The sequence below is a fragment of the Plectropomus leopardus genome, chromosome 20 (genome assembly GCF_026936395.1).
Source record: "Plectropomus leopardus strain MGB_pleo_1.0 chromosome 20, ASM2693639v1, whole genome shotgun sequence".
NCBI lineage: Eukaryota > Metazoa > Chordata > Actinopteri > Perciformes > Serranidae > Plectropomus > Plectropomus leopardus.
Window position 1 is genome coordinate 18053498 of NC_142195.1, and position 16241 is coordinate 18069738.

General features: G+C 37.4%; 1 protein-coding gene across 1 annotated transcript in view; it reads left to right on the plus strand.

Moving 5' to 3' along the window:
* Positions 1–7921, plus strand: part of nsmfa (NMDA receptor synaptonuclear signaling and neuronal migration factor a) — a 55664-nt gene extending 47743 nt beyond the window's left edge. Inside the window, exons 13-14 of the mRNA XM_088071044.1 lie at positions 3200–3275; positions 4412–7921. Of these exons, the coding sequence (XP_087927170.1) occupies positions 3200–3275; positions 4412–4509 (174 nt within the window). The 3' untranslated portion in view covers positions 4510–7921. The remainder of the gene's footprint in view (positions 1–3199; positions 3276–4411) is intronic.
* Positions 7922–16241: the final 8320 nt, after the last annotated feature.

Consider the following 16241-nt stretch of genomic DNA (forward strand, 5'->3'; position numbering starts at 1 on the left):
GTTGAGTTTAATTGCATTACTTAATTAATCTTAGTACTACTATGAGGGCAACAGTGTGTTCACTATAGATTATATATAATCACTATAACACTATATATATTTAATCATTTAGATTAAAACTGTTGAATCTTGCTCAACTTTTGAGTCAATGTGACATTATTGAGCAACATTATTCAGCAAGTCGCGGCATTATACATGTGCAAGTGCACATTCTTCGCTGATACTTTTGTGACTTGAACAGCAGATTTTTTTACCTTCTATTGTTGCAACAACAAAACATGATTGCCGGTGTGATAACTCTCCAGAGTTGTCAAATTCTGGTATATATTGCTGTCCAGTCGTGTGGCATCCAATAAGCCCTCAATCTATAACTGGGCAAATATCCCAATATTTTTGACCGGATACCTCATAATCTTTATTGCCATGATATTGTAGGGTTGACTATTTGTACTTTCACAAATATATATACAATGACATTTTCTGTAAATAATCATCAGTTATGTGGATATAATGACTAAGTTGGTACAGATAAATAGTACAACTGATAAAACAGTCTCATAAGTTTATACAATTACATCACTCCTTTATAATTCAGCCTTTAAAAACAGGGAAAGACACATTCTATAATATTACAAAATCTAAGACAATATCTAGTCTCAAACCCCAATATGGATATAATATAGATACATTGCCCAGCCCTACTACATACTAATGGATCTGCTACTCAAAGTGGACTCTGTGGATCCTGATTCATGGTACCCACTGGTGCCTTTTTTTGTTTACTTTCTTAATAAAACCATAACCTCCATCCAGAGACATTACATCATAAACAGAGCACATCACTCCCAGCCTGCCTCTGTTTGCCAAAGTTTAAATGGAGTCAGCTTGGGTCCCCGATCAATCAATTTTTAAACAGTAAGTTTAAATGTTGCCAAATGCTGCACTCCTCCTCAGACAGCATAAAACAAAAACTTGCAAAGACACATCAGTAACAGACAGCACTTAAATTAATAACAGCCTGGAGGTTATTTCTGAATACCAACTAAACACTGAGCTAAAGCTTACTGACTGCAGATTTGAAAGCACGCCATACATGTTAAGTGACTCACTTTACATGTATGGCAACTTCTCACGCACACTCACTCACTGACGCATGTTCACACACTGTATATGAATACGTGCCATTGTGCTTCGGGGAGCTTCAATCTCATATATCTCATATTTAGGCTTATAAATATTGACATGCAGCCTGCAGACGAGACAGAGTGACTTCACCAGAGAGGTAAATTAAACCACCCCCTCTCTGTTTGAAAGTAAAATCATAATGGTTAATTCATGAGTAATAAAATCACTCAGCCATTATCAAAGGGGTCTGGCTTGTTAAGCACAACAGAAGCTGACTTTGTAATGATAATTCTCGCTCTATGTTTTCTTGTTCTGGGGTTATTTTATAGATATGAATGTCAGATCATATAAGAACTAAAAATTTGTTGCATTCCTCTGACTTTTTCGAGGAGCTCGAGGAGTGAATGTGATGGAAAAGATAGATGACAAATTAATTGGATGTAGTAGAAAGTGACTACTGGAAAAAAAAAAGGCTATAACTGGCTGCCATGTGAAATGTGGAGCAGGCTGCACTTTCATAACAAAGACCACAGCACTTAAGAGATGTAACAGTGGTTTCGAAACACAGTTTGGAGGATCCAGGAATAAAAACAAAGGCTGAGGATGGAGAACAGCGGGTGAGGAGGTCAGACAGACAGCCTGACCCAGTTTCCACCCAGAGATTTTCAAGCACGTTTCAGTTTTGTCAGCACAAAATCTGAGTCAGTCTTGGCAGCAACGGCCACTGAGAGTTTGTAGGAGGCCACACAGGACAGACAGAAAGAAAACTACCAAACTTGCGACACATTATTTGAGATTTGTTATTTCTCTCCAGCTCTCTCTGCACCACAGACAAGCCACGCTGCCTGCGTCTCCCCAACCATCCTCTCCCTCTACTCCACATCTGGCATGAAGCCATCTTCTTTTATCTTTTACAAAAGGACTGCAAACACAAGGAATGACAGCTGCTTTTTCTTCACCACCTCCATTTTCACATCATAAAGTGAAAAACAAAGGCGCATTTGGCCTTTGATTTCTCTGATGGAGGGGTATGGAGATCCCTCATGATTAAATTGGAGCGAGAAATTAGGGGGCTTCAATTTTTAATGTGCACGGCGCTGCGTCAGTGACACAAAACACTGTGGGAGAGATGATGTGAAAAAAGAAATCACTGTACTGCTCCAATTAAATGGCCATTATGTAATTAGGGCTGCAATTAATGATTATTTTCACTATTAAACTTGAAAATTTCGACTTTCGATTGATTGAATTATGGTTTAGTCTAAAAATGACCATCACATTTTCACAGAGACAGAAGTGATGTCTTCAAAGTGTCTTTTCGTCCAAAACCCCAAAGAATTCAATCTACATTAATATACTGAACAAAAATTTAAACAACACTTTTATTTTTTCTCCCAATTTTCACAGATTTAAGTTAAAGATCTAAGACATTTTATGCACTCAGCAGATACATTCCTCTAGCATTTTGTTCACAAATGTGTTAAAATCTGTCTCCTTTCCAAGATAATCCATCCACCTGACAGGTGTAGCCTGTAAAGATGTAGATTAAACAGCATCAGTATTACGCAGGTGGAGATGGTCACAAGAAAAGGACAACAATTTTCCAGAGGACTAATCGTTCAGTGCAAAATTTCAGATGTGGTAAAAAAAGAAAAAAAAAACACCTGCAGGATGAAATATACAAGCTATCAGCTTCCATCTCAACTTTCAGATAAATGCACTGATTTTAATCTTTCTGTTAATTTCCTGAACATGAGACTCTTCACGGGGAAAACTTATCTAAACCTTTTATAAGCTCTGTTGATCATGAAAGGGCAAAGAGGTTATATGAAGACAAGCAGGAAAAATTAACACCTTTGCAATTTGTACTCTCCCCTCATTTCCTGTCCTGCTTGTTACCTGCTCAGGAAGGATGTGCCTATGTCTCTTTGGCACTAATGAGTTGGATTCATTGCCGTTCTTGTGTGTTTGTGTCTATGTTTGTGTGTTGTGGTGTCTGAAGATGCAGGCTCCCCTGCTGCGAGTGTATGCAGTAGGATTAATTGGGGTTTGCTTTCTTATCTCGGCCCAACAGCTGTTCCAGAAACTGAAGAATCTGATGAGGCCTTATTCTGTCGAGTTTGAGTCGCCGCTGGAGCTGTCTGCACAGGGTGGGTCTGAGCAAGCATAAACACACCCAAACATGCAGATCACACGCACACACACGTGCAGAGGGATTCACACATGGATATACATTCATGCAGTATTTAAATGGAATGACACAGAAAACCCATGTGTCCAGAATTAACATCTGAAGGAGGAATTTACTCGAATAACTGTTCCCTTATTTAAAAATATGATTTATTCTAACAGTGTGTCACTTGCTGTTTCCTTCTGATCCTGTTCCCGCGCTGCACTCTCACTCTCTCTCCTTTTTTATCCTCCCTATTTTTTTTTTTTAATGCAACTGATCTAAGTCATATAGACTTTACACCCACTACACAAGAGACAGTATGTTATTTTGCACTCTTGTTCTCCCTAGCTGCAGGTGGGAGTAGGGACTTACAATACTCTCAACAAAAGCCTGCCAAGAAGAAATGGAAACTGTTTTCTGTTACACCCAAATCCAGACTTCCTCTTCTTTAGCACTTTACTTTTACTAAAAGTTTTCGCAGAGACTCCCCCTCAATTGGTGCACCAATAAGTACACATCTTACTCTAATCTCTGCACTCCTGATGATTTCCATTTTACACATAAGATAAATAGGCAATAACCGCAATCACATTTAAATAATCAGTTCCTTTTTGCAGCCGGAATGACTGAAATGGTGCTGTAACGGCAGTTTCTACCTTTACATAGAGTAGCTGTGACATTACAACTTCACAGATTTCCTGACAGCTTGTTTAAAAGCACACTGAATACAGCACTGCTGCATTTTTCTGTAGATAGAGGGGTTTGATACTTTCACAGTATATATATGGCAAATATATCTGCCTTTAAAAAAAATTAAATAGAAATCTTAATTTCTACAATATAATCAACATAACCAGGAGATGCTCTTAAACAAACCTAGAAAGTTACAAAAAGTTGACATTCAATGCATTTTCAAGTAATGCATTCAGCCCCTGCGGTACAATACCTGCCCATAGCATCTAAAACGTGATCGAAGTTTTTTTGGTTATGTTAAGATACTAATAGCACTTAGTTAAGGTTTAGGAAAGATTGGAGTCTTTTGTTTATAGTATGGTATATTTTGCCTCCTCAATGCAATATTCAAACTTTTCCTGTCTCATTTACCAAATCAAGGCAAAGAGATGATTGAGATGTACTTCGACTTCCGCCTCTACCGACTCTGGAAGACACGCCAGCACTCCAAACTCTTAGACTATGAGGAATTTTTGTGACGAAGAAACTCGGATGATGGGCGCAGCGGAGCCCCTTCCCCCCCAGTGCCACGAGGAACCTGTTAACAACTGATCCAATGACTGAACATTGCTCAACTCTAGTGCTCGACCCGTCAGCTCAATATAAACAGTCACACCTGCTTTCATCCTGGAGGGGGCTGAGAGAAGAGGAGAGATGACAGGCAGGACAAGGGAGCTGAGGACAAACTAAAGTACGCTGTGCCTCAGCTCCTCCTCGTTTTCAGAGAAAGGATCAGAGACTAACAAAAAGGGCCGAAAAACACATAAAAGAAAAAATTAGCAAAAAGCAGTGACATCTGGACTGTTCACGTCTCAGTCATCAACTCCCTTTGCCTCTTGAGTTTGAAAGGAAAATCAAAAATTCAAATGTGTAAAAAAGAAATATCATTTTAGTCACATCTCTGTTGCAAGGACGCATTTCTTGAGGCTGATTTGCTTCAGAATAATTGCTCATTCTACAAAAATGTGGTTGTATGTTTTGACCGGACTTCTCAGTCGATCTCAGACATACATATACATAAATAATCCATTATGTCGATGTGTGTATGTATCATATTAATATACTAGCATAGCTTTAGTCATGCAAATAATACTCTATATGAAAATAATGATGCATCATTTATTTTTGATGTGCATTGTTGTGCAGTTTCATATGGAAATACTTTGGAATAACTCAGGTTTTAGCCATGAAGTAATTAATCTGTTTGTCTATTCTATCAAGATATTGTAATCCTCATCACCATCGCTTGGAATGAATGTAATATCTAGAAATGTATCTTCAGTTTGAGGACTTGAGCTTCATGTTTTGGTAAAAAGAAAAAAAAAGTGCTGATTTTGTGTGCGAGTGTGCGCGCGTTTTCCATGTCCGAAAAAGAAAAAGAAAACATGCAGATGTGTTTTGTGTATTTTCTCTTTCTGCTTTTCTGTTAAAGCAAAAATAATTGTTCATCACCTTCACCCCTCATTTGCTCGCTTTCTGTCCTATACACACATACAATAAGACAGTCTAGCATGATTTATGATGTCAAGAGGGATGTAACAGCCATCCAAGTGCTCCTGCCACTGTAGTGTAGGAGTTGCCCTATTGATCCTTCCTGCTCTTCTGCAGAAGGTTCAGGCCACTTAGTCGGCCCCTGTCAACGGCGCCAGCTGCTCTCACTGTCTGCCAAACACCCTTGGCTTCTCCTAATGGCGGCCAAACGAGCTTCCGCCACCTCTCACTTCGCTGGGCTGTGATCCAGTCTGGCGATCTCAACTTCTCTGAATTAAACAGATCTGCCAGAGGTTTAACATGTTAACAGCCATCTGCGGCCCCTGCCAGGTGTCAGCCAGTTGAAAGGCCAGAAATATGCACTGACAGTGCGTCTGTGTCTGAGACTGTTGCACCACCTGAGTGACCTGAGCTGACTCTGGTAGATTAAAGATGGTCAAATGTGGAGAGCAGCAGCTGAGCCAACTGCTGGACAGCAATCTGAAACAATGCGCAAGTGCTCACACACACATTGACAAACAAACAGCGACTGGGGCTGGGACCCATTTATTTATTTAAAAATAACTAAATGGGGACAAAAGTCAAGGGACACTCCACAGATTTTACAAATAAATGTATCCATCATGAAGAATACTCACTCTGTGAAACAATTTGTATGATGTCAACCCAATCACCAGAAAAAAAGTTGGCACTGAAAATTTCTGCAAACCACAGATATGTTACATTATTATGTCACTGATAAGTTGAACTTGGATTACAAAAACGCTGTAATTAACATGTGGTTACATTTAGGCACAAAAACCAATTGGTTATGACTAAAGTCCATGTTTTGGCTTAAAAAGCCCTGTTTGGGGGGCACAATTCCAGCAGGAAAAGCAGCAAAGTCTCATTAAAAAAAATGCTTTTCAGGCCACTATTCTGAGAGAAGCGACAAAAAAAAAACACTTATGTTGTCTGTTTGTTTCCTATAGTTGTCTGCAGTTGTCTGCAACTTGGCAGGCATCTCACCTAGGTGTCAAGCCATCTACTATCTCCTTTACGTCTCAATTATGAAGTTAGCTGATAAACGTCACTTTAGCATTTATATGTTACAAATGAAACATGCAAATGCAATGTTTTTGCTTAAGGTGTTGCAGAAATATACAATGCCAACATTTTTTCTCTGGTGACGGAGCTGCTTCCTTCCTACCTTCGTGATGTCACGGGGGTTATCTCATCTTCTGATTTACCTTACAGACTATCAAGGTGTGTTATGGCAAGTGTATGACTTGAGGTTTGGGGGGCTCAACTTATACTAGTGACTACAACAAAATTTAAAAACATTATTCAACAACAACAGTTACTAAACTTGTTTAATGTTACAACATCTAAACTGGGACAGAAACACTCCAAAAGCACAAAAATATCAATACTTTAGCCTCATACTAGGTACTTTAGTTTACCATTGATCTTTCAATTTGACATTCACTTAGAGAAATGATTTAGTCTATGTTGTCAGGTTTATGAATTTCATATTAAAATTACCATTAAACTCAGTCAAGTAATGTTAACATATGCCAGAAAAGTGTCATTTGTGTAAAAAAAATCTAATAAAATTCTGATGAATAAATTAGGAGAGTTTACATAACCAGGCTCATAGACTTTACCATTTCAATTTAATGAAGTTTTTGTAATTACTGTTAAAAAATTCTGTGTATTTCATCCACATATTTAAATACATATTATATTAGGTATATATATTAGGTATATTATTATAGGTATAAACTTAATTAATGACATAAACTTTAAGTAAATTATATGAGCTATAGTTACATAAATGATCAGAATCGATTAATATTTTATCTGACTTAATTACAGAAAGAGTACTTTAATGTTCGAATGACTTGACTCAGTTAGATGGAAATTTTATATGTAACTTGGAGACATTAACCTGACAACATAGACCATGTAATACACATAAGGCTCTGATGAAGACAGATTTGCTTGAATGCGTCACCTTAAGAAATGGCCACAGTATTGAGCTTTTATGCTTCTAAAGTGCTTCATCCCCAGTTTTTACGCGTCAGTAATGCTCCCACATTTCAGCTATAATTTTACAAATGTGGCCGCGGTCCAAGGAGATATTGCTAAGTCACTCCACAGCTTACTGCTCAGCCAATCACAGCAGAGTCCCACAATGACGACATCCCCTGAATGTCAGCGAAACATGAAGAGCAACACTTAGCAACACTTTGACTTTATACTAGTCATTGAGTGCTTGCATAAGTGGGTGGCGTGCAGGGAGTTCACAGAGTGCATAAGGGAAAAGATTAATAGATTTCAGAGGCCCCAGCCCTCCACAACACACGCACACACACACACACACACACATACAAACACACACACACATACAAACACACACAAACATACACATGTAAAGATGCTCTGCATCTGTGTATGGTAAATACTTTTCCATTTGTCATTACTTGTGTGGATGTGTTAATATTTGGAGCATTATGTGCAGGCTTTTTTCCTTGTTACAGTCAACCAGTCTCACTGGAGTGCTCTCTATCTCTCTACTAGCAGAACTCTGGTTTTTGTTTGCTTTCGCCCTCTCTCTGACATTGCAGTGCCGGCCTACAGTTTGTCTGGCACAGACAAGTGCTCTCTCAGCCTGACTCACGCAGTACATGTTCTCACTCCAGATTTAAAATTCAACACTTAGACAACCTGTCGTATCATTGAGCCAGTTTAATTCCAGCAGAAGCATTAACCTGCCGAATTCTCAAAAACGTTGACCTCAACAGCTGCTGGGTTAAATGTAATATATTCTTTTTGAACTTTCATCCTGGTATAACATTCAGTTCTGTAACGGGGTATTTAAAAGCAAAGCAGCAATGTGTTGGATTCAGTCGATTCAGTAAATGTTTTTCTTGTGCCATAGAAGATAAAAAACTGTCATTTTAGTTGATAATTAAATTGAAAATTATCCTCTGTTTGGATTTATTGGGCTGAACTGACCGTGATGTAAAGAGCACTCTGACTCAGGAGTTTGACAGAGCTTTCTTGTTTTCTTCTTCAGCAAAAAAAAAAAAAAAAAAAAGATCATTTCACCGGATATCTAATTAAAGATGCAAATGTGTCTATTTGTCTCTCAATCTGTGTTGTGTTATTTGCCTTTTAATTTCATTTCACACACTGAGAAAAGAAAACAAAAAAGAGCAAGGCCTCTGTTTAGATAAAAAGTGTAATCAGACTTATCCAAACTATCCCTTTAAGCTTTAAGACATGGAGACACACTGTAAAATCTGACAAGTTGATCTTTCTTAAATAATCTTTGAAACCGATTGCATTGTAAAAGGAAATGAAGTAAATATAATTATAAAATAAAATACATTTATGTTTACTCTATATTTAAGTTTAAGTTAACTTGAATTTGGCTGTATTAACTTTGTAAAGGGATGCCAACTTCAGGACACCAAGTTAGTTGGATTTAACTTGATTATGACAAAAAGGATTTTGCCAATGATGAATTTAGGAGACAAATTTTTCTTAACAAGTTTAAGAAGACACAAATATGACTGGCTAGCAAGCAACTGGCACAATACAGAGATATAGCACAGTAAACTTTGTTTAGTGAAGTTGCTTGAACTTAGAAAGATTAATTTAATTAAACATGTCATTTTTACATGACAACAACTTCAATTCACTCCACTAAATTTATAAAATACAACTAAATTTTAAGTAAATTTAACCAGTAGATATAAAGTAAACATGAATTGAGCTCAATAGTTATTTTTAACTTTTCAAGACTTTTCGGTTTCCAAGATTTTTTTTAAGTAAAAACACCTCATCACATTTTACAGTGCAGAGATACTGTAGTTTGCTAGGAATAATAAAAAAAAAATAGTTTAGCTCATTTCAATGACTTTCTCTTCCTTAGTTACCCAAAAGCACACAGATGAAACTCAACTTTCATTACTACTCTTTTTGCATGACTGTTCAAGGTTCTGACCCCTGTCTGTTTCAAACATCACAGTTCATTCAAGTCATTTTGACTGTAACAACCTGATAAAGCCAATAACTGCCCACATACAGGCATGTCTCCATTATTCTGCACTGCAACCCCCATTTCAAGTTTTAGGGACCTTTTTGATGACTGTGCTCCGACTGCTCTGCTCCAGTTTAATATGGCATGAATACAGTATATTACATGTCAACTTTCCAACAGATGCCACAGCAGGGCTATACAAGAAAATCTGACTGTGTGTTAAGAATTCATCTTGAATAAGGGGTCAATGCACAGGTCCAGTGAAAAGCTTGGAAAGTAGCCTAGACTCTAAAACATGGCTTTCAGAATAAAGGACAGTGGACAGAAGAGGCTAGAGGACAGAAGATCTATCATGTATTAAAGAGGTGGTTTAACATACAGATATATTTAGAGATGAATTGGAACCACAGGGAGACAGAAAGACAACATGTATTTTTAATTATCTTGTTGTACGTGCAACTTAGTATGCAAAAGCTGCAGATATGGCAGTCCTGATACACAGAGAGAAGTTTTTATGTACCTTATCTCCCTGTCCCAGGGTCGCCTCGATCCCTAATCTCCATACATTTGCCTTTCACGCACTCTGCCTTGTGCGCAAGGCTTTCCACCTCCATCTCTTTTTCTTTTCTCCGCGCACATCAGAATTAACATTGAGTTTGATATGCAAAATAGAGTTGGCAAACATCACAGACAGTTTAATATTCAACTGCAATCCATTCAGCACAGTCCACAGTTAGACTGTCTACTGTAAAAGCTTTAAGTCTACATTTCCCTAAGCCAACATCAAATTTTACAAACTCTCCTTCCACCTCTCTCCTGTATGTGGCTGACAAAAACGTGACAAAGAAAAAAAGCTGTGTGAAAATGTATCTACGTGTGTAAAGAGACAAGAGTAAAACTTTGTGTAAACCCAGAGAGCTTAGGGAAACGAGCATCTCACAGTAGGAGGAGCACTCAAAGACGCTGTTATCTTAAGCTGCTCTCCAGAGTCCCTCAAGGTCAAAAAAGCATCTCTGCATTGCTTCTCCTGAGGCTAAAAACTGCAGAGTGCATGAAGAGGCCATGCCTAGTTTAATATTGATGAGTATGGTGCTGGGTCATCTGGCATTAGGTGTGTTTTTAAATTTTTAACAAAAGGTATTTGTATCCGCACAAAGAATTTGGAATATAATAATCTCCAACAGAAAACTTTGTTTAAATGCCTTAACAACTGTTTAAGACCAGAGGGAAATGAACAGCTATCAGCAATCACCAAAACAAAATGCAGATACAGGTAATTGACAAAATGCCAAATATCGGCCCCGATAATCAGACAAGCCAATAATCTGTTGACCTCTACTTATTAATGAAATATCACAACTTCCCCTGGTATGTGAGTGGAGACCAAGCAACTGTTCTCAGGATCTTAGATCACCAACAATTAACACTTACATACAGATCATACATCTTAAATGAAGCAATGTAGAATAAAATACTAATACTAATACTACTGTGCTAATATAACTATTTTTAGTATTTTAACCATGTGACATATCTACCAAGGGGAGTTCCTTACAAATCATGAACTCTTCAGGCCTCTTTATGAACAGGCTATCAGTATTATTCTTTCACTTGTCACAAAAGCGAGGCTTATATGGAAACAATCTAAACACTAATGGTGCCATTATTTTAAAGCCCATTTTATTATTTATTTAGCCAATTAACATGTATGGCAAAATCTTTCATTCACAGATGCCAAGTAACTAAGATTGCTCCCACTTTTTGGGTTTCTGTGTGTTTTCAAACAGTAGCTTATATATTGAACTAATGGATACTAAAAATGACTTTTAAAAAATAGGAGAGAGAAGGGGAAAAGAGAGGAAAGTAAATAAGGGGAGAAGAGAGGAAAGAAATATACACATTGTAGGATATCCCCTGAACCAAACCAATTCTAATTATTTTAACCATTTTAACCATATGACATATTTATCTTTTTAGCCAGTTTTATGTTTTAAGTCAGTCTTATGAACCGTTACTCACGTATGTTTTTAACTTTAGTACAGACCTCAAGATCACAAATCATGAACTCCCCAGGCAGCTCCTTATGAACAGGCTATGAGTATTATTCTTTCACTTGTCACAAAAGCGAGGCTTATGTGGAACCAATCTAAACACTAATGGCATCATTATTTTATAGCCATTACATTGTGCAATCAACATTTACTTCAAAATGATAAGTTACGGCCCAAAACACATTTTTTTTTTAAAAAAATGAAAAGTTAAGTCTTCATTTTACATCTCTGAATCAAAGTCATGCAGACAAAAATTATTATTAAAAAAAGCCATCTGAAACTGCATAAAATTTGTCTTTAATAAAGTGCTATTATCATTCAAAGGGGACATAACCAGCACTTCATTATTTCTCATCCTCTCCAAAAAGCAGACGATCTACTAAAAATGTTACATCACTTGGGGCAATCAGGACTCCTGCAGGGAGACTACTGACAAGTAGAAAGAGGAAAAAATGGCAAATTTCATAGCTGAGTGTTCACAAAATACAGCGTGTAGTTTGTATCTCGGCTCTGACCTTGTCACAAGCACACATCAAGCTCAGCATAGAAGAGACTCGTATCGGAGTCGCTATGTGGCCATTCAACAACAAAGCATGTATAACACGTACTTTAAATGGAGCCACTGTAATTAATATGTATGTATTAGACCCCCCTCTTTTCTTTCTTTTTTATGTGCTCTTGCTGTAAAGCAGGCATGTCAAACTGGTCCACAGGGGGGCCGGTGTGGCTGCAGGTTTTTGTGCCAACCAACCAAGAGCACACAGTTTGACCAATCAACTGTCTGAAGACGGAGATCAGTTGATTAAATGAGTCAAGTCTGGTGTGCTGCTACTTGGTTGGAAACAAAACCTGCAGCCACACCGGCCCCCCTGTGGACCGGTTTGACATGCCTGCTGTAAAGGGAGGTCAGGAGGGACAAGGAGAGGGTATACTGTAGGCCTGTTTGTTTTTTGTATAATATCTGTATATTACAACCATCTCTCCATTTGTATGTGTGCTTGCATAAGCAAAAATATGAATTAAATAAAGTTATTTTATTTTAAAAAAGAAGAATGTTCAAACACAATGCAAGGGTTATACTATACAATAGATGCGCAAATCTTAACAGCAATCTGCCTGAATTTTAGTAGCAGGCTAAAACACATCAGTTTAGCAACAGATTATTAAACATAGATTAAAATCACACAAAAAACACAGCTTCCAGCAGACAGTCTGAAATTAAATGCTAGGTAGTGTGATAAGCAGCAGGTGAGTATCAGTGCATTGTAAGCTTAAGGTCGGCATTGAGTGCAGCTCAATGTAGCAGCAGAAAAACAACAAAACAAGAGATCAGCTTTTTGGATATTATGGTATGAAGAGCAGTTAGGCATGCTGACAATAAAAAACATTTTTAATGAAATATTTCTCAAATGCTCAACTGAATAGCATTTCAAAAAGAGCAAAATTACCATTTTGGCCTATGTGTTCAGTTTCCCATCATGGATGTGTACTAGATCCTTCAATTCAAATGCCAAGGTTGCCATGAATCCAATTCAGCACATTTAACTCAGCATCACTCAAACAATAATGAAACTCAAACATAAATATTAATAATCCTTCACATGCCAAACAACAACCATAACAAACATGAGCACAGCAGCTCCAAGAAATGAATCAATTATTACAATCGCACATGTCGGAGCTACATGACAGCAGTACTTGCAGAGTCATCAACCAGCAGACGCAACAAGCAGATCTGACAGAGAAACATCAGCCAGAAGCACTAAAACAGCCCAACAAACACACACAAACAACAGCTGAGCCAAGACAGCATCTCACATGTTAGTAAAAGCAGCAAGCACTTATCTTTGCGAAGTCACTGGTAGAGTTGGCTCTTTGGCAGGTATCTCAAGTTGTCCATGACAGGTCTGGAAACTCCACGTGGGCCTTAAAATGTTCAAAAGTTGGCCAAGAATGAGGCACCAACAGCGAGAAAAAGCATCATTAATAAACAAAGACGTCCTGGAGTGATAAAGTGTGGCTGTTGTGGCTAACTTGTTTATAAAATACTATAAATAAGGACGCAGTTTTGATACCAGCGTTTCCTGAAGCGCTACCTGAGCGGATGGGCAATGACGTTACAGCAACAGGCCACAGACAGACGTTAAATTACGCTGCGTCGTTACGCAAGTTGCGTTTGAATTATGGTACCGTGCAGTCTACCCTTGCAGCAAGGGAAGTGAGAATAAATCACCAGCAGTGATGGAAGTATTCAGCTACTTCCATACATACTTGAAATCCGTATTATAAGTACATAATTTAGGGTGCTTAAGTAAAAGTAAGTCAGTATAATATTGCAATTGACTGAAAGGATGTCAGTGTAGGTTTTGAGCATGAGAGATGTGACACTGAGTTCAAATTTAGCCAATAGCAAAATCTTTCATTTATATATGCAGAATAAGTTTGTTCCCACTTTTGGGGTTCCTGTGTGTATTATGTATATAATTTGATTAAATGTTTTACTCATTAATGTGTACATCATTTTAATTTTATGGTGGGGATCATTTTAAAGCTACTTTATCTGCTACAATTTAAAGTTTTATTTTCATCTATAATATCAAATGATAATTTACTTGTTGATCATATTTGGTATAATTAATCTGTACATGCAAACTAGCAACTTATTTAATACAGTTAATGCACTTTACTAAAGTACTTAAGTAAAGTTATGTCTACTTAGTTTCTTTCCATCAGTGAGTAAAAGTAGCTATGAAAATACTCCATTACAAGTAAGAGTCCTTATTGGAGATATGATCTTCACTGATGTTTTAACATATAAGTGGCACTCTGAGATTGTAGCTGGTCAAAGTGGAGGTCATTTTAACTGCTTCACATATATACTGTTGTGTAGTTTTATCCATAACAATGTGTCATATGTTCCTAAATTAACTAAGAAGAAGCTACAACAAGCCTACTGTGTTTCTAAGGAAATAAATTTGCATGAAGTGGAAATACAAGTATCTTAATAGTGTACTGCACTTAAGTAAAAGTACCTACTTATTTACATCACCGATCACCACTGAAGTGAAGTGGTTTGCATAACAGCCTGCAAGCTTCATTTAACTACAATCTTCTTAATATTGTATTAATCTTCAAAGGTTTAGTCTTAATGTGCATCCGTCTTGTGCTCCATACAGAAAACTCTGCGTGCTCTTGGTCCCAAATCTGTATTATTTGACATTTGGGCAAAATTAAAGGACACTGTACACAAATTAAGCACTGGGGCTTTTTTCACTCACGCCACAGTATAATCAAGTGTGTACCATATCCCATGTTATACTGAAATGGATTAGTATGATAAATATGGCTCAGATTAAAGGCAAACTGGTTGAAGAATTAGCCATCTGCTAACAATATGTTCAGTAAGTACTGGGTGTGAATTTCTGCTGTATGTGATTTTGCAACTGAGCTTTGTGTGACTCAATCCCTTCACAGTTTTTTACTTTTTGGAAAAGTGTCACCAATTTTGTCCAGTGCTAATTTTCCAGTTGAAATATATTATATATACACACTATACATATACATATACACATACACACACACAAAAATACACATACACACACAAACACACATATATATATCACAACCATCATTTCTTTTACACTATATAGTGTCCCAGATATCTTCAAATTTGTGAAATGAGTCTATACTTTGAAAAACAAAGACACGTGTTGATCTCCATGTCTTGCTTCACTATAGAAATACTACATTAAGAAAAAACACTATATTATTCAAATGTGCAGTGAACAATGTCTAAGAGATGGTGATTCACATTGTTAATTTGCATTCAGTGGTTACTTCCAGATTCTTTGTGCAAAAATGTATCTTTAATTTTCCACAGTGCCTCATTTCAGTGTTCTCACTTTAAAGGCTTTTTGTTCACATAGTTCTTTAATCTTTCTGAGTGCAGCACTTGCAGGGAAGTTAATTCAGTTTCACTCTGGTACTAATTGAAAGGTTCTTTTACTCTTTATTCTACTTTTTTAGACTCCTTAAACTTTTGATGTTATGATCAGTCTTTTTTTTTTTTTGCGGAGCCAGAGATTGCAGTCGGCTGTAATTGGGCAGATACAATGTTCTGAAGAAGTAAAAAGGAAGGGTATGTGAGGAAATGGGTACCACTGAAGTAAAACATCTCAGCAGCAGAAGTCGGTCTAAGCGTGCAGTTTTTTTACAGAACGCTGAGCCAGCCTTTTGTTGTATTGTTTGAGTGCATTTTTGTTCTTTTTTTCCCTTACATCTGCAGCCTGCAGCAGGTAAACAATTAACTGAACATGAAGATTGAAGGCTCACATTCTGTCATGATCAGCACTTTTCATTTGCTGATGTGGGGTTTTAGGCTCCCTTATGTACCCCAGCAGGGGGCATAACAGCACAGATCAAGACCCAATATGGCCTCTAAACTGCTTTTACACTGTGGCGAACATTACAGCGTTCTGCAGAGCCTAATTTGTGATGAGCTGTAGCCTCAGAGACTTGATTTAAACCTGCTGTGTGGATTTTTTTATGCTGATGTTTTAATGTTTATGGCTGCATGTATGGCTGATGCTCAGTCTTTGTTGAACTGCTCAACACACTTACAATGAGATCTACATCTCAC